Source organism: Stylophora pistillata, chromosome 9, assembly GCF_964205215.1.
Source record: "Stylophora pistillata chromosome 9, jaStyPist1.2, whole genome shotgun sequence".
Taxonomy (NCBI): domain Eukaryota; kingdom Metazoa; phylum Cnidaria; class Anthozoa; order Scleractinia; family Pocilloporidae; genus Stylophora; species Stylophora pistillata.
Window position 1 is genome coordinate 6,740,152 of NC_142527.1, and position 20,049 is coordinate 6,760,200.

General features: G+C 37.9%; 1 protein-coding gene and 2 pseudogenes across 4 annotated transcripts in view; 1 reads left to right on the top strand and 2 right to left on the bottom strand.

Annotated features, from left to right (window-relative positions):
* The first annotated feature begins 1,609 nt into the window (after positions 1–1,609).
* Positions 1,610–3,530, top strand: LOC148722973 (uncharacterized; annotated as a pseudogene). The gene is made up of 2 exons (XR_015991770.1): positions 1,610–1,826; positions 2,083–3,530. The product of XR_015991770.1 is annotated as an uncharacterized LOC148722973 (transcript).
* A 112-nt stretch (positions 3,531–3,642) lies between these two features.
* Positions 3,643–7,106, bottom strand: LOC111343728 (uncharacterized; annotated as a pseudogene).
* LOC111343730 (uncharacterized) overlaps positions 7,065–20,049 on the bottom strand; it is a 17,630-nt gene continuing 4,645 nt past the window's right edge. For 2 of the 3 annotated variants that reach the window (XM_088733415.1, XM_088733416.1), the window contains 6 exons: positions 12,419–12,808; positions 11,244–11,426; positions 9,518–9,697; positions 8,596–8,620; positions 8,021–8,171; positions 7,065–7,764 (listed from right to left, as the gene is read on the bottom strand). In XM_088733415.1, coding sequence (XP_088589541.1) covers positions 7,651–7,764; positions 8,021–8,171; positions 8,596–8,620; positions 9,518–9,697; positions 11,244–11,426; positions 12,419–12,808 — 1,043 coding nt within the window. In that variant the 3' untranslated portion in view covers positions 7,065–7,650. The remainder of the gene's footprint in view (positions 7,765–8,020; positions 8,172–8,595; positions 8,621–9,517; positions 9,698–11,243; positions 11,427–12,418; positions 12,809–20,049) is intronic. The other variant, XM_088733417.1, reaches the window with a different exon arrangement.

Genomic DNA, 20,049 nt, shown 5'->3' on the forward strand with positions numbered 1-20,049 from the left:
ATATATCTCACAGACTATTTTTTGATAATTCTTTTTTTAATAAAGCCTGCCCCTTGATTGCCTAATAGAAGGGAGGGCTAAAATTAAATTTGAATTCTAAATGATATGCCAGTACAATCCAAGTACCTTTTTCGCGTTGCTTCTTCCGTAGAAGGTTCAAAACCACAGCAAGGATTATCAATACTATAAACAATAATCCTGCTAAAATAGCGACTGCCAGATAAAGGGAAAAGCACTTGTTGTCATTGATGAGGACACCGACCTTTGTCACTACTGGCAATGTGGTCGTCGAGGAAGCCTAAACTGTCAACAAAGCTCAAATAGAATAAAAGAAAACGAAACAAAACCAAAAAGCAAAAAAAAACAAAAACAAAACAAAACAAAACAAAAACAAAGCAAACAAAACAAACAACATCAACAACAACAGCAACAAAACAAAAAATAAAACAAAACAAAAGAAAACAAAACAATAACAAGAACAACAAGAACAACAAGAAGAACAAGACAAGAACAACAAAAACAACTAAAAAAAAAAACAAAAAAATCCAAGCTGACGATTGGGTTGTCCCCCGCATAGGGAATTCCTGTTGGTTACTAGGTTTGTAGGGATTTAATTAAAACTTATCCACAAGAAGAACAGATCTCCGCTGAACTTTTACTGTTTATTTTTCCGTAGTAGGAATCAGGTCAGACCCTAAATTAGGGAAATTTACCTTTGGGATGCTCAATGAGGGTTTGCCCGTGGAATTAGGCTCGTCAGAGTCAGGCATTGTCCATTTTTTTTCTACATTCTTCCTTCTGTCTCTCTATCATTCATGTATGAACCGATAGAAATAGCCTGTGGCTTTTAAAAATTGGAGCTGTAATTAGTTTCGGATACACTTTAATCGATGAAATACTTGCCTTGATAAAATCACTTGATCGTTCCGAGTTGAATCTTTGATTTCGATTCTGTAAAGTATAATTCTTATCTATTTACTAAGTTTCTCTTCACAGAGAGGCACTATTTTCAATAGTTATATATCAAATACAGATCGTACTCTAGGTGTGTATCCAGCCAAACACATTTTATCTTTCAAACATTTTCCCTTGTCCTGCAACTGGAAGGAAATGACATACGATTTTTCAACTTCCAGTATTCTTAACTTGAAACCGAAGTGCGATAGATTTTATCATCATGTTTGAATGACCTTTCAAGCTTGGGGATGTGATGATAACTTAATATCATAACTCAATCAGTAAAGAAGCCCCATCTAGGTTGTATCCAAGGGTCATATAATAAACTGGGAAGCGCATGTAAACAAGTGACCAGCTCTGTAGAACGATTTAACATCACTACGCTCAAGTATTCCCAGTATGGCACATTTTTCCTTTTTTTTTTTAGTTCAGTTTTTCATAATTCAACCTCCTTGTTACCCTTAGAAGTAATTTAGACGATTTTTGACCTTTGGAGGAGACATGTTTTTATGTTATACTTTTTTATGTGTCTTATGCATCTACATCTGTTGTGCTGCATTGCTAAAGAAGTATTTTAACTGTTGGCCGTTAAAGCTATGACTTTTTGAGATCCTCCAATAGTGTTCTAAAGTCGTTACGTCATGTTTCTAGGCAACCAAACAACTTGGGTCTAAACAAAACGGCCGGGAGCCAACATGGCGGCGCTCTCGATTTCATCGTTGGCTTCTTTTTTCGCAGATGAGCAAAAATCTTTAACCAGAGGTGAAAATCACTATCAATCTAATCATATTGAAAGCTTTTTCTATAACGATGGCGTGATTCGGGGAGAGGTTCATGCCAGCATGAAGAAAATAGTCTACAAAGTGACGGTGAGTAATCGACACGCTCTGCCATATGTTGTAGTACGTTTGATTCATTCTTCTTAAACGTGTTCTTGTGCACAATTCATGTGTCCATTATTAACTTTGTCGTCTAAATAACGTTTTCAGTGGACAATTATTTCATGGAAAGCCGTAATCGTGATATCAAAGTCTAAATACAGCCGATGTTTCGTCACTCTTACTTAACCCACTCGCAGATGCCTTTAAGTTCGTAAAATAAGATCTGGGTTTACCACTTCTTTAGATTTATTTAGATGAAGAAAAGAACATCAAGTCAACGGACTGTCAGTACCCGAGAGGAAAGTTTAAACGTAGTCATGCTGCTGCTTTGTTTATTCATGGCCTTTATACCCTTAGTCGAACTGATGTTGAATGCCAGTGGAGAAAGCGTAAGGCCACAAACTTGCTTCTGCCATCGGTGCAAGAAATGTTCCCACCAGCAAAACCCGGATATAAGGCTCTTTTGAGAGACCCGACTTGCGAAGAACGCAGCGATCTTTTTCAGAAGTTGAAGAACTATGAAAAATTTACCGGTTTATACTGGCTCTTGAGCCCTGAACCTGAAAAACAGTCTGGTTCATTGACAGTTGCTACTGTGGATGACGTGATCTTCCAAGAGGAATGTTTGCAACTGCAAGGCGCTGGAGTACAACGGCAGTATTTCCTGGAGAAGGTCAAAGTCGACTGGAAGACAATTGAAGATGTAAGTGGCCTCACTTCTGGACAAAGGGACAATCCCTCTTGGCAAATGATCAGGAAGGGTCGACTGACAGCAAGGAATTTTGGGTCAGTTCTAAATGCTAAACGTGTTACCCCTTCCTTGATTAAGCGTCTTCTTGGCGAATACGACCTTTCCAGAGTAAAAGCTGTCCAGTGGGGGGTCACTAATGAATCTGAAGCCATTAAAGCATTTACAATGAGGACTGGCTTGGCCGTAGTGGAAACAGGGGTGTGGCTGCATGAGTCAGGTGTCCTAGGTACATCCCCAGATGGATTAGTTGGTGATGATAGTGTACTTGAAGCCAAGTGTCCCTACACCCTGCGAGACCTGACCTGAGGAGACCTGAGAGGAGACCTGAGGAGGCTTTGAAGTCAAATAACTTTTGCTTAGAAAAAAAGGATGGGAAAACTGTTTTCAATTGTGAGCACGTTTACTGGCACTAAGTCCAAGGGGACATGTATTTTACAAAGAGAAAGAAATGCTTCTTTATTGTTTGGACCTTGAAAGACTTCATTGTTCTCGAAATCCAGCGGGATGATGGTTGGGAGGTTAGGATCCAAGAACTAAAGGATTTCTATCTAAAACACCTCTTCCCCAAAATTATTGAGGGAGAACTTTAAGCTTTTTCAGTTAAATTGTAGAATATTTAATAATGATTAATTGCACTTCAGTTTACAAGCCTATGAATCAGCCTCACCAATTTGGGGCACTTCTGGTGAAATCATAACGCATGCTACCTAGAGCTCTGCATGAAAAATTGTAAAACATATTTTGGTATGTAGTGTCACATGTGAGACTATAACAAATATGTGCATGTACTTGTCCTATAGTGAGAATATGATCTGAGTATTAGGAAAAAAAATCCTTTGTATTGAAGCACTTCTCATTTGGTACTATAACATTGTTAACTTGAACAGAATAAAGTCACTTTCTCTGCTTTCTTAAATGTCAGAATACACCATGCAAACCTAGTGACAGAGGGTCTGTCTCCTGGATAGATGACTTTTTCCAAGTACATAAAGTTTAAAAGCCAGAACCAGATGATATAAACATAAAGTTTAACCTTCTTACTATAGTATTTATGACAATAAAAGAACAACAAGGTTTACATCGAAAAGATAATACAAACTGGCTTTTAAAAATATTACTTGGACAGACAATTTGTCAAAGTACAAAGGGAGCATTCCCCTAGTTTATTCAGTCATAGTCTGTTCCTGCACACCCCACTTTAATCAAAGGGAACTGCAAGTTGACAATAGCTCCACATAATTGAAACACTTCGTTGATGTGAGACCTCAAGTATGGAGGGACAAAACTGAGAATTTTAAAATCTTTAAGTCTTGCATTTGCCCTTTCAACATGTATGCGATATCTAGCAATTGACTTGGTTAACTTGGCCTCACTTTCAGTGAATTTCCCATGTTGAAGAAATGGTGGAATGTTCACAGACACACCCCTGGGAACAATGTCTTGAATGAGAAATCCTTTGTCTGCTAAGATTAGATCACCAGGAACAAACTGATTTAACAGACCCGACTGTTGGACAATCTCTTTGTCAGAAATGGATCCAGGGTAGAGGTCACTAATATAGGTCAACACCCCATTTGGTGCTACCCCTGTCAAAACTTTGAATTAATTCATTCCACGATATCTTGAATAGGTGAAATTTTGCTGACTCATAAGGCTTGGTGTAGCAACTTCAATGTCAGTACAATCAATGATTATTCTGCAGCTTGAGAACTCTGAAAATGATGATGGTGAACAGAGCTTGTTCTCGTTCTTGGAAGGAATCACTCTCATGAGGTCATCAAACAACAATCTATGCAAGACATGTACGAAGGTTATGACAATGTTTGAAATTGTTCCAACACTGCATGAAAACAGCTGTGCCAGGTGCATGTTGGTATAGTTTTGCCGTAACCTCTTAAGTGTTATGAAGATTTGATCCTTAAAGGTGATTGACTCAACTTTCCAACCACAATAATAAGATATGGAATCCCTGTATTTAGCCACATAATCCACTACAATAGTGAAGATCTCTTTTGTTGGTTGGCCAGTTTCCATTCTTATTACTTCAGAAGTCATCATCGAGACAGAGTAGTGAGTCTTTTGATACTGTATGGTGTCCTGTTGACTGCTCAGCTTTTGCTTTGCTAAGAGTAATTCTGCCTCCAAAATTATTTGCTCAGTTGGAGGGTGGTACTTTCATCCTGGGCTTCTGAAGACTCTGCTGGTGTTGTGGCACTAATACTGACAAAGATATCTTTTACTGCAGGTAACTTAGCCTCTGAATCAGGCTTCTTTTTCTTCTGCACTGGGGGTTCTTGTGAGTGGAATAGTTTATTGGCATTCCTCTTTAAAATAGTAGGGCCAATTGATTTCTTTCCATCTTTAAAAATGACAGCTGCACACTTTCGAGTACTTGCTGGGATCTCTATCAGCTCTCCTGAGAAAAGATTGTAATAATCCTTGATATGAGCGTAAAATAGCCCTATTTTATCGACCCATTTCTTGTCTTTCTAACGAAAGAGATCGCTCTGCTTCAATATAAAATTATCTAACAAACAACAGCAGAGGTCTGTATACTTTGAAAATCCCAGGAGTTGAATTCTTCAGAGTCTCAAGGCATATTTGGCGAGGGAAAAGTTTTAGATAACAAGCTTCAACAGCGACAGAATGTTAGCTCGTAAATACGAGAAAGGCCTTATTTGTTAAGTTAAACTTAGCTTATTATAGGTGACACCGATCAGTGAAGTGACAGGCAGCTTGGTCTTCTTTTATTCCACAGTACAAGTAACCGGAGTTTATGGACACTGATGCCCGGTATACAAGTCGAGATAAAGCATCACGATCAGCCCCCACGACAGCCAAAATATATGAAATCTCTACCTTTACAACCTCGAACAATGAGTGATTACTGTTTAAAAATTCACTCCCGTACCAGATTAAATTCGATAGAGAGAAGTTATTCATACCTTTGTTACGAGGATCGAATTATTTTTACTGAATCTGTCACGCAATCCCAGACTTTTCTTTAATTATCTATAATCTGTAATATTCCAGAAACTTTTTTCATGTGACTCAGCAGTTTTCAAACACAGTACAACTTGTAATACGCTATAAATAGTAATAGAACATTCTAGATAACTAAAGTAAATGTATAAAAGCTGGCTTGTGAGAAGTACAAAAGAGATTTGCCCGAGGGCTTACCCTCGTGGCTTGCTGACTGAACCTTTGGAAGCTATGATATGACGAGGCTATGACCTTTTGACCTTGCGATATCCGGAGAGAAGAAAGAGATAAAAAAAAAAACGATAGTCGAGAGAGGAAGAAGATAGAGAATACAGAGTTTACTATGGAGTCCTCCGGAAGAATTTGTGTACAAGGAAAGAATGCGATGAATCAAGAAAGCCAAGCGCTGTGGTCTTCAGTCGGCGGATGTTGGAAGTGGAAGTTGATCAAGACGACGAACACTTACACGGCATGAAGGATTGTAAAAAGGCTGACAGTTTCGAAAGAAACTGTTTGGGGCTGCGTCGGTGGGAGTAACGAAATAATTTGGATATATCAACAAAGTTGAAATGGTAAATTGGCCACCGTAATGATTACAAAAGCTGACGTTTCGAGCGTTAGCCCTTCGTCGGAGCGAATAGAGGAATTGTGGTTTGTGTGTGCTTTTAAAGGCAGAAAATGGAGCTACGTTATTGGAGGGTGCATGGCAACGAGAAAAACATGAATAACTAAAGCTCGAAACGTCAGCTTTTGTAATCATTACGGTGGCCAATTTACTATTTCAACTTTGTTGATATATCCAAATTATGAAGGATTGTAAGCCTGCTTTATGAACTGCTTAACTTAATCTCTAACCTAAGTAAATTGCACAATGTAAAACTAATCAAATAATAGTTAAAATGGGTAACTGCTTGTTGTTACATTTTTGTTGCGTGCCATATATCGTACTCGGGAGTCTATTTTGATATATGCTTTAATAGCGGACATTTGTTGGTCATTCGTGCACGTAACACCTTAGCAAGCGAACCCAACGTTTGCATTCTTCTTTTTTCTTCTCTGGATTTTGAAAAAGGAAAAACTGACAACAATGCGATTCCGACTGATGATTACAATCGGGAGCGAAGCACTGCATAACCTTACAGCAGCCAAAAGATGGAGTCCAATAGAGGTTGTTTCTTTGACTCTTTGGAATACAAAGTCCAAAATACCAAGCTGTTTAGTGGAAAACCTATGACGCCACAATTAAATATGGCGCCCGTCTTTCAATCTCTTAGTTTCGTTTAGACTCCAATTTTGGTCATCATGACAGCGTGACGTCACACTTTAGAACTCTACACGAGTGTCGTGCTAGATATATCTGGATTTTAGGAAAAGTATGTCAACGAGTAGCAGTCTTTTTTTTAATTAATCCTCCCCAATTAAAAAGCAATAATAATCAAAAAATTAAAAAAAATAAATAAATAAAAAAGAATATAATAAAACAGTATAAATGCTCAGATTTGAATGCGTTTTACTGTTTCACTAGTCTTATCCATCCTATAATCTAACGTCATACAATCAAAGTCAGCCACATGAAGTAAGAACTGTGAGCAAGGTTGAGTACAAAATTGATAAAGAGATACTGAAATATGACATTCACCGAGAGACAGCAATACAGATCATTCACCTTTACTTAGGCGTTTGTAAAATGGTGGAGAAAAAAAATTCACACATGATCCTATCAAATAATTAATAATGATTAACTACGTAGTACAGTAAGAAAAGATCACAATCAATCACATATTATCATCATTGTTATTATTACATTTGATTCATTTTAATGGCGAGACTGCAACAAGCTCTAATTAAGCGATAGCGTGAACAGATGAGATTGCCTAGACGAGCTAAAAGCACAGTTTACTTTTCGTTTACATAGAACATAATTCAAGGACAGGGTTGCTCAAACCCCCATTAAACTAACCCAATGTCAATGGAAACTGTTGGTTTTTCCTCTATGGCTTTGCAAAGACACACACTATCGATATTTTGTTCACCTCTGCCTTTTACGGATTAACGCTACCCGTCCTATGAACAATCCACTTAAGCATTTATATACTCAAGAACAGATATTTGATTCTCATATTCAATGTCGCTCTCTTCATCCGTTGATTTCACAAGGGAAGCGTACGTTCGGGAACCATCCTCATCAGAGGTCTGCAAAATATTCAGTGGTAGTCGTTAGATACATGATAGTACTATCGACTTAGTAGGCGTGCATGGTTATCGAAACCTTCTCTTGATTGCTTTCAAAACTATTAATGCTTAAAAACACGACTAAACTCGTAAATTCAATGAAAAAATGGTGAAAGAAACCATAAACGTTGCGAAGTGAAATTAGACATTCGTTAATTATACTTTTAGTTATAACATTCATTTTGGGTAATTCTAATCTCTTTGGTTGTGTAATTACCATCACTGACTCTGAACACAGCGCGGTATATACACCCTCCTGTTGGACAGACGGCTCACTTTGGTTTCTCTTACTTCCCGCCGCTAAGCTAAGCTGGGAACCGACATTCAAAGCATTCAACGGCAAGCTTTCTCTGAAGCCATGTTGATTCCTGTAGAGTGAGAGCATACAAATAAACAATGTAGTGGCCTATTTAAAGTGTCTTTCAAAGTTGCATTAGCCTTGCTACCTTATGAGACCAAGTCTCTGTGACTAGACAGAGGGGAAGACAAGGAACGGCTTTCTTTCGGAATCATATGTAACTACGTCTTAACACTCCACTAAAATGCAGAAGGCGAGTCTGAAGGTGTCACCTTACTCTGACTGCAAGAGGGGGTCGTTTTAATCTGGAATAACATACTGGAGAGTTTTTCTGTGCTGTTAGCTTTTGTCACTTTTAAAAATATTGGAAAGTTCTCATTCTTCCCACGCGGTGAAATGTCTTTTTTGCTTTCCTGGACCAAACCGATCGCATATTTGATTTACATCAGACTGAATAAATAAAAAATAAAAACAGGTGAAAAGGGGGTACTTACTTTATAACAGTTTCTTTTATTACATCTGTTGAATAAAATCAAATACCATCATCAGAGTCCAAAATAAAAAATAATTGTAACATGAAACAACACAAAACAAGAACAAAAACAAACAAACAGGAAAAAAAATTCTTTTATTTTCTCCGAAGAGTTAAAATTTGGGCTCATATAAAAGTTGAAGCCAGGCTTAAACAGACATGTAGGCTGAATAACTTGACCAGCCAAGAAGGCGTGGCAAAGCTTAGAGGATCTCAATGTCGTTTAACGATAGCTGTAACACGGCTAAAAACTTTAGACGTTAGTTTCAAAAATTGAAAAATTTCAAGCGATAGTCGTAAAAAGAGTTAACACTAAATTTCTGGTGAAAACGAAGGAATGATGTTAACCGTAAGCCATAAAAGCCATCACCTCAATAAGACCCCCAGCTTGCCTAGAATTATTCACTATCTTGTTTGGGGCGTCTTGATTGATATTTTCTCGATTTGGCATAGCGTAATTTGATTGTTCTTTAATTAAGTGTTATTTTTGCAGAATCAGTCGATCTTCAAAGGCAGCATAGTGTTCGATTACAGAACGCTTAAGACAAATAGGGTATATTTTTTTTGCATTTGCCACAACTCGTGTTTTTCTAATCCTAAACTCACCACTTAATTTTTGCATTTGGCCAACTTGTTCGTTTGATATTAAGCATCTCTTGAACTTTTTAAATGAAGTCTGCCCCTAGATTACCAGGATAATAGTGGGACTAGAGATTAAAGTTAAGTTTTAGCTGAAATGCCAATAAGATCTAACTACCTCGTTCGATTTTTTTTTTTTTTTTTAAAATGAAGTCTGCCCTTAGATGACCAAGATGACAAAGCGGGCCAAAATTAGCGTTAGATTTGTAAATGAAATCCCTATAAAATCCAAGAACCTATCTCACTTTGTCTCTTCCGTAGCAGTATCAAAACCCCACCAAGAATGATTGATAATATAAACAACAATCCTGCTAAGATAGCGATTGTCAGATAATGGGTGAAGCAGTTTTTGTCATTCTGGAGGCCACCGATGTTTGTAACAACTGATAAGGTAGTTGTAGAGGATCCCTGGTCCGTCAGCAACACTTTTTAGGAAAGAAACAAAAACTGTTTTAAAATCGTGCAATGTATATATAACAAAACGAATAAGTCAAATGAAGTCCAAAGCATTGATCGGGAAAAGCATAGGGCAAGGTTAGATTTTTTCACTTCGTAAAAATTATGCCTTCAACTCTTTGATCCAGGCTTTCTCTGATAGAAAACAGGGATTCAGAAAAACAGAAAAGACAGAAATTCACTCAAAGTAAAAATAATCAAGATCCTCCATGAAAAATACTTCAACTCTCTGCTGGAGACTTCCCGATTGTTACACCTTTCACTATTCGCTTTTCCAGCTTCCTTAAAAAACTCTTTCAGCCGCACTAGCCTCCTAGTCTTCTTCTTATGATTCTGTATTTCTTCTTTTGTTAAAATTAACTCAGAAGATTTCTCAATAAACCAAAGATGAAAAAAGATTTGACCGGATTAAGTTGATAGTAACGTGTGTTTTTAATCTACTTACTTTTTTTAAAAACAAGCATGAATCACAAAGATGACTATTTTTAAAAATCAATACCACGCATTCATCCATCCGGGTTTCTCGCGACGTCACTCTTCCCTTTCAGCTTGTATTTAAGCGTGAAGTCACGTTTTCAGGCCGGGAATATGATCAATATTTTTCAACACTAATACGCGAGCTGTAGTGATGTACATGAGATGTACAGTACACTGACGAAGAGAGTGCCAAAATTGTTTTTCATGCCTTTGTTACTGCGAAATTCGAGAGCTGCAATTCCTTGCTTTATGGTCTTCCACAACATCTAATTTCAAGATTGCGATCTATTCAAAACACAGCAGCTCGAGTTGTTACACGCACTAGGAAATTTGATCATATAACCCCCGTCCTCAAACAGCTTCACTGGCTACCTGTCCGTTACCGTATAGTTTTTTAAATTCTCCTACTGGTCAACATAGCTCTCAATGGAACAGCGTCGTTCTCAACACCTTCTGGCGACCCCGAAAGTTAGACTGAAAACATATGGAGAGAGAGCGTTTGCTGTGGCGGCACCGAGACTATGGAACTCGATCCCACTTGAAGTAAGATTCAGAAGTTCGATAGACATTTTTAAATGACATTTAAAAACATATTCTTTTAAACAAGCTTTTTAACTCTTTTAATTTTTAGACGATCTTTTAACTTATTGATGCAAATCGCTATGGAAAAATAGTGGCCTGTGCGCTATATAAATCTTTTATTATTATTATTATTATTATTATTATTATTATTATCATTATTATTATTATCATTATTATTATTATTATTATTATCATTATTATTATTATCATTATTATTATTATTATTATTATTATTATTACAGCTACATAGCGACAATGAAATTAATGTTTGTGGAAGTTGCCGGATGATTTGACAAAGTTAGTTTAATGTACATATGCTTTCATAGAAACATATTCTGCTCTAATAAAAACAAAGAAAAAGACAAACAACAAAAACGAATCGAAACAGTTAAGAACGAAACAAACAAATTTCGGCTACACCATGGGATTTGCTCTTTTAAATATCCTAAAATTTACCTGATATGTCAGTGATATCTTGTTCAGTTGACATCCTCCAATGTGTAGAAACAACTTTTGTTCCAGGAGGACTGGTGATATCTTGTTCAGTTGACCTCTTCCCTCGTGCAGTAACAGCTTTTGTTCTAGGAGGACTGGTGCTTGTCGGAACAGTATGGAAGAAACAGTCTCCTTGACAATTGTCTGTTAAAGGAACAAGATAGCTGACATTGTCACTTGCTAGAAATTTGTGGAGTACATTTTCTACGGGGCTTTCCAAAAATTCATCAATAAAACTTTATCAAAGTGGCTGGTCTGTTCCACTAATCAATACCTGTTTCTTCCTCGCAAATCCAACCTCTCTCTATTGAGACCTTTATGGTATTAAAAGATCCTTTATATCCAACTGGAAGTTCCTTATGAATCAGCCCATAAAAGTCGTTTGGGTTAGGATTGAACCTCAGCCATTTGTCAATAGTCAGAGATCTATAACTGATCCATAACTGATAACTGTTCTTAATGTTATTTTCGACGCTTTACGACGGCGACCTCTCCCCATTCCCTCCAGTTCCCGATCGCCGTCGTAAACTCGCCGTCATGGGATCCCTAATCTTCTTCTAATGAAGATCCCTAATCTTCCTGTTCCTGTGAGTTCGGCTGTCGTTCATTCATGAAATACTCGCCTTGAGCAGGTTGCTTTCTAATTGTCAAGTGCAAAATGTCTATATAGCTTATGAGCCACAATTTGACCAGATTTTACAAAACATTTCAATTTCAGATTCTATGTTAAGACTAAATAACCCTCAGGCACACTTCTTAAATTCGAGCTGCCGAACTAATTTAGTTTGTGAACTTTGATGGTTTGACATTTTTGACAGTTTTACTTTTGAGCAAGCAATGAGTTTATTTGAACCATTCTAAGAGGGATTCTGATTGGCTTCCTGTAGCCTGCTTTATGAGTATATATGGCATGCTCAGAACCCTGTTATTCGCCTTGGAAATAAGTTTTGTTTTGAATATTGAAAGTAATGCGCAGGTGATTTAATGGATGCTTCATTCTGTTCTGCTGTAAAAGCACACAAGGAGAGGCCAGAGCACTCAAGGAGTGGGGGGAAACACTCGACTACGACTCGTGGAACTCCCTACATCTCTTTCGTGTTCTATCTATTCTTTTCTGTATCAAATATTGATCAAACCTGTTTCTTCCTCGCAAATCCAACTTGTTTGTATGTTGCCACTTATGGTACTAAAAGATCCTTTATATCCAGCTGGATATTCCTTATGAATCAGCCCATAAAAGTCGCTTGGTTCAGGATTTGAGCGCTGCCATTTATTAATAGTCAGAGGTTTACCATTGACCCAAGTCCAATTCCCTGTTGTGAAATTTTGCTCCAAGCCTATAAACCATTCACCATAGTTACTGCCTACTCGGTTTTGAATCTCATTCTTGACGAATTCCCATTCTCGCTCTGTTTCCATCACCACAAGGGTTTTGTTGTTATAGTTACAGTTATCCATTGCCTGTGGCCACGCCATTCCATTTGTCTTGTTATTAAAGCTATAACACGAACAAAACTTGTCTCCATCTAGAATAAAAGAAATGGCAAAGAATTTTTTTAAGCTCTTCTAATAATTTTAAAAGAAAAAAAAAAGGGTGCCTGAGTAAGCATGTCTTACTGACTTAACGTTTAGGTGCTAAAACCTATTGCAAGTTTCAATGAAGCTAAGGATTACAATCAATTACTTCAGTTAGCTTGGTGAAGGATGATCAACATCACCATCATCGTCGTCGTTATCATTATCATCACCATCATCGTTCATCCATTGGTCAACAAGGTGATTACCTATTAAATTAGGAATTTATTTATGATGTATCTATCACTTCATTAGTTGTTTTAAGCGATACTGAAAGAGGACTACTTCAGAACTTGGTTACTTAGAGAGAAGAGCAAAAACATTACGGCGATAGTACAACCTCGCTCCTTACCCACATTGGATGAATATCAGTAAACATCCGCTAGTAAGGTGGGCGCTCTACAAGTGTCGCAAAGATAACTATAATAAAAATCATCAAGACCATTAATTATATGAGGGTCTCAGTGGGGGTGGGTCACGTGGACGGTTGACCGTTGACGGTTAAAAATTGGCCCCTTTGACGGTTGACGGTTAAATTTTAGGTAATTTGACGGTTAACGGCTAAATCTTTTGGAATGTCGTTTATAAAACGAACTAAGCGCGTGAATGTGGCTGTAATTTCTCGTAAGGAAGCGTTTCTAAAGAATTGTTTATTTATAGCACCTTCTATTAAAAAAAAAATGACTAACGTTTCACGCCACCGGAAGTGTTTCCACACCCGAAGTCAGTTCTGTCGCTAACCGGGTTTACTCGTGACTTACATAAATGTATTTTTGTGGTATATCAAAACTTTCATTCATAAACAACAGAACTTGACCCCAATTACGGCAATCATTTGACGTTTTTAGAGCTCTTAGATACTGGATTATTCTGCTTTATTTCTACGTTTGTTTCTCTGGTGCACTCCTTCCCAAGACTAATCCTGACCTCGATATATCTGGTGATACTCTTCTCTTCATTTCTCACGGTCTGACGACAGTGAAAATTCAACATTTTAACCATCGGTCACCGAGCTCGCAACATGCAAAGAATCTCCAGCTGCCGAATTCAAGACTTCCACTCCTTGGATGCCGTTTTACGATTAATTCCTCTCTTTCCTTACTACTTATTCGTCTCGCAAATGATGTTGAACTTCAACCTGGTCCTGTTGGCTCCTCTAGTTCACATGACATCCTGTCTGATCTTCGGGATTTGTCAACGAAAAATGGGCTTAAAATTATTCGTCAAAATATCAGAGGCCTCGTGGCGAATAAGGATAGTCTATGTCAAATGATCGATGATTCCAAGCATATAGACATCATATCCCTCAGTGAGACTCATCTATCGGACAGTGAAGAGGCTCAAGTTCAACTGGATGGCTATACGTTCATTAATAGACCGAGGAAAACAGGCAAAGGTGGAGGTGTGGGAGTTTATATCTCCTCTTCTGTCCCCTTTCATGGAAGACTAGACCTGGAACGCGATGGGATCGAATGTATCTGGATAGAAATTCTATTTCCAAAATCTAAGGGTATCCTTATTGGTTTCATTTATCGCCCCCCGAGTTCTTCAAAGCATCTTTGTGCAGATTTTGAAAATAAACTGGAGTCGATGCTTTCTGCTGTATCATCTGAAAACAAAGAATGCATTTTGACAGGCGATATCAACTGCAATTATTTGGTAAGCTCAGACAACAAAGAACTGAAGGCAATGCTATTGTCTTTTGGCCTTAAACAACTAATCAAGGATCCCACGAGGGTAACGCAAGATTCAAAAACACTGCTAGATGTGATTTACACAAATCGCCCTCAGAATGTTTATAGTGTTAAAACCATTCCCGCCGGCTTAAGTGACCATGATATGATTGGTTGTGTCCGGAAGCTGCATAACCATAAATTCCAGCCAAGAACCATCACCTGTCGAAACTATGCTAATTATGATCCTATATCCTTTTGCAATGATTTACGGTCCAATAGTCTCACACCTGTCTTTAAATCCTCCTGTGTTAATGAAGCATGGTCTTTTTTGAAAGCCATTCTGAAAAAATGTATTGATAAGCATGCGCCAGCTATAAAGAAGAAGATCAAAGGGAAACTCTGCCCATGGCTTACACAGAAGGTAAAGCAAGAAATGAATACCAAAGATCAGCTTTTGAGAAAAGCGAGAAAGACAAATCGTGAAATTGACTGGTCTTCGTACAAGCGCCAACGAAACAAAGTTAACGGTATGGTAAAAAATTGCAAAAGCAGGTATCACCGTGAACTCTTAGAGGAGACTGTGGGTTCACCTAACAAATTTTGGTCAGCTATTAAAAAACTATACCCTACAAAGTCTACAAAGGAACCAGGAGCAGCTTTTCTCGTTAATGGAGCAGTAGAAACCGACAAAGAGGTTATTGCAAATTCGTTCTGCAAATTCTTCACTGATGTTGCGGGATCTCTAAAAAGAAAGATCTTCCCTCTTTGTAATTTTGTCTGGAAAAGGCCCCTTACAATAGACACTCAGCAGCCGCTAGAGAACTTTGAGTTCAGATCAGTCTCGGATAAGGTTGTCTTTAATGCATTAAAGAGCCTTAAGAGAAATAAGTCCTCTGGCCTTGACAACTTTCCTTCTGGAATGTTAAAGGACTCTGCTGATATAATAGCCAAGCCTCTCACGCATATAATTAACCTGTCTCTCGCAACAGGGTCTATACCTACTGACTGGAAAGCGGCTAAAATTGTACCACTTTTTAAATCTGGTTCAATGGCCGAAATCGACAATTATAGGCCTATTTCAATACTTCCTTCAATGTCAAAGATCCTGGAGAAAGTGGTATTTAAGCAGCTGATGGCTCATTTTGAACAGAATGGTCTACTTTCTCATTTTCAGTACGGCTTCCGTCGCATGCGCTCTACTGAACTGGCCGTTACTCATCTAACCGATGTTATCAGAAGAGAAGGTGACTCTGGCCTCAGTCACTCTGGCCTCCTAAGCAAGCTTTCAACTTACGGAGTTCGTGGAACAGAACTCGCATGGTTCACTGATTACCTTTTCTGCAGATCACAAGTTGTCCAATATAAAGGCGTGCTATCAGAACCTCAACCCATTCTCACAGGTGTTCCTCAGGGAAGTATCCTGGGTCCTATCTTATTCATTATCTTTTTCAACGATGTACATAAACCGCTTCAACACTCGAAGATTATCACTTATGCCGACGATTCAGTCATCTATACCTCTTCTAAAGATATTGATACTATACAGAGAAGCCTTAGCGAGGATATGAATAACCTGTGCGAGTGGTTTAAAGACAACGAACTGATCATTAACCTAAAAAAGGACAAGACGGAGTCTATGTTATTTGGAACAGCTAAAAGAATCAACCTTCAAGACAAGGAACTTAAACTTTCTGTTAATGGGACACTCATCAATAACACCTCTACCTATAAGTACTTAGGTGTTCACCTTGACTCATCACTAAACCTTGCATCACATTTTGACCGAATCTATAAAAAAGCTGCAACCAGAATTAATCTCTTGCGATCAACTCGTCCTTTGATCGACCAAAAGTGTGCAGAATCGATCTATAACACTATGATCGCACCTATTTTTACCTATTGCGGAACACTTGGTCTTAGCTTTCCGGATTACCGAAAGGAAATGAGGCTTTAAAGTTATTGGCAATAGTTCTTTTAATCCCCCATCCGTGAACAATTTGATCAAGCGTAAAAGCTGTTTGTTTGTTTTCGACTGTCTCCTGAATAATGTTTGCACACCCTTTAAGAACTACTTCGAAAGACTGGTTCATTCTAAGGCCACTAGGAATAACGGTATATCAGTGAAATTACCCAAAGTACGTTTAGAATTTGGTAAAAAGAGCTTCTATTACCAAGGAGCAAAGACTTTCAACAACCTGCCTGCTGAACTAAGGTCGTTAGATTCGAGACTGAAATTTAAGAACAAATTGCGAGATTATTTTAGTTAAAAATTCGATCTAAACGTGGTTATAGGTATCCTTTTTCAGAGCATTTTATTTTATTGTATGCTTTTCTAGACCTTAAGATCAATGATTATATCTTGTTAAGTTTTATTTTATTTATTTATTTATTTATTTATTATTTTGACAGGACCCCAAGGACAACAGTGTTACACACTGATGGGTTTTCAATCCTGTATAAAAATTTGTTGTTATTATTATTATTATTATTATTTAGTTCTGAAATCAGGATATCTGAGACATTTGACGGCTGACATTGGCTTGCTTATTTGACGGTTGACGGTATAAACATTGCGTTTTGATGGTTGACGCTTAACATTTTGGCCTTTTGACGGTTGACAGGTAACCTCATTGCGGCCTTCTTACACCCATCAAGGTCTCAAGTTTTTTTCATTTCATTCAAACGCGACGAAAACATAGGCAATTTTTTGGTCAGAAGTTCTTTTCAGACTAATGACTAACCAGGCACTTTTAAATGCACTCGTGCACGATGCAAAAGGTATTCTTTCATTCACAACACTGATAAAATACCGGGACCTAAACGATCCATTAAGATCACCGATCACTTCACGTGCACCTCCGTCAATGTAATCTGTTGGATAACTTGCACTTATCGCAAAAAGATATACATCGGCGAAACAGGCAGAAGACTAGGTGACCGATTCCGAGAACACCTTCGAGACGTGGAAAGGAATGACAAGGACACATCGAAACCAGTCGCTAGATATTTTAATTTACCTAAAAATTCCAAGCAACATATGGCAATCTTTCCTTACACTTAGGTAGCACGGAAAGCCGTAAAAATCTTGAACAAAAGCTCATCTTTCAAACGGCACTCTAAATCCCACAGGGATCAACGAACGCTTATCATTCCACTAATTTATTCTTGTTTTTCTCGTTGCCATGTTCCCACCAATAACGTAGCTCCATTTTCTGCCTTTAAAAGCACACACAACCCACAACTCCACTATTCGCTCCGACGAAGGGCTAACGCTCGAAACGTCAGCTTTTGTAATCGTTACGGTGGCCAATTTATCATTTGAACTTTGTTGTTATATCCAAATTATGTCAAGTTTTACACCTGTGTTGTATATCCCACAGTTGAGTCACGCATTGCTTGCTGTATTAATTACTCGGGCTTTCCGAAGGAAACGCCCGAGGTATAAATTCGGCTTTGTTTTTTTTTGTTTTTGTTTTTGTTTTTTTTTGCGTTCAGTCACAAATGCAGTTCCACTACAGCGTATGCGCAAAATGCAAGCGCATGCGTAGAACGAACCCTAGAGCGCACAGTTGAAAGCTAGCAAGAACGCAATGGCTGCCTTCGTGGACAATCCCTTGCTTGATGTACTCGAAAGAAATTCGATGGCTATTACGCCCAATTTACATACAAAGTCATACACCCTTCGCGGAAGAACCGCACGAAAACTTGTGGAGGGATTTGGGAACGGGTCGTTCCCCGAACTTTACGAGAGATCAATTTACGAGCGATCCTCTACGAGTGAACCTTTTATCGAGAAATATCAAGCGAAACCTGCTATATCAAACGTTTACGTCATATTATGTTTACATGTAAACACAACCGTGTATTTAGACGTGATCGAGAACCTAGTAGAATACCAGAAGCTACTCTGAAACGTCTCAGAAGAAAGGGCAGAAAACTGAAGAAATTTGTTTATGAGCGTATTCGTCCAAGTATACCGAAGTCGTCTTGGCTGCTTCGTTATGTAAAGGTTAGAAGAGTTACAAAGACCGAATGCATAATTAATATATGGGGTTATATGGTACTCTTGCCCGTATTTGTTGAATTGTTCAGTGAGGGTAAATCAGAGGATAATGAAATTAAAATATAGAGCAAGGTGGTATTGATCAATGTTTTCTTGTAATAGACCCTTGTGTCTTTATAAGAGTCAGACACTCGCATCAAACTACTGTAAATTTCAACTGAGTTAAGATATAGAGAAAAATCCAGGTCCTACTCCAATGTACCTTGACCCTAGCAAAACAATAGTGGCACCATATAGCTAAGATAATGAATTGGTGTCTGGAAAAAATTCAGGACAACAATGTGTTGCAATGAGTTTATGCTCTTTGATTTACAATAGCAACAAGGAATCAATTCTGCCAATGATCTCGTGTCAATAATGAGTATTGGAAATGAGTTGTATTCAAGTCTGTCACAGGTAACCAGACAATCATTTTTAATGCGGACAGAATTACCCACACTTTTAAATGTGTTCAAGACTGAAGTACTCCCTCTTGGTATTTAATGAAAGTCAAATGTCTAATTGAATATACCAAAACTGTAAATAGCTCTGCTTCACTTGTTGCAGCCATCAACAATATTCAATTAGAGATGTTTCTATTTGAAAACAATATGAACTACTGAACAGTAATATTGCTTCAATCTACTGATTTCTGACAACTCCCACTGGGTGATCATTTGGCAACAAACTATGACTCGGTACCAATAATAGGTGAAAAATCCCCTCCTACCAGTTAAAGGCAAATACATTACCTACTCAAGGTTTGTAAAAGCCTTGAAAGTTCTTGAAGGTGCTTGAATTTAAAAATAAAAAATTCAAGGCCTTGAAAGATCTTGAATTTGAGGACTAGGGCTTGATTCTTCCAATGCTTTTTCTTAAGCAATTTTCAAGTTCAAAATTACATCACTTTCATGGAAAAGTTGAGAAATAATATTAAATAATTTTAAAATTGCTTATGCAAACGTTTCCAAAAGTGGTCCTTCAATTTTCTAAAACTTGGCCTTGAAAGTCATTGAAAAGTCTTTGAATTTCAACCTTTGTGATCTGTAGTAAACTACTTCTATATGGTAATATATTATTTTGATTGTTATCTAGTACCATAACAACATTCATTACACTCTAGCAGACAAAAATAAACACAAGTAGACATATTCGTGACCGGCAAAGACGAAATTGCGTGACGAAAGTAACAATGGCAACATGGCAGTCCCCTAAGGATAACTCCAGATGTGCGTTATTAGAGAGCTTAAGCACCAGACGTTCTTGACAACACGAACGGCAGAGAAGCCGCGTAAGACTGGATCGAGGCCTTCGTTCTTGGCGCGAAATAGGAAGGTTAAGCAGTCGACGTTTTTCAGACACGGACTTCTACCCGTGTTAACATGTCTTTGCTAAAAGATGCTAGAGATATGACCTTAATGAGCAGGGAACAAGTTTCTTTACCCCACTCTCTTGACAGAATGAATAATTCGTC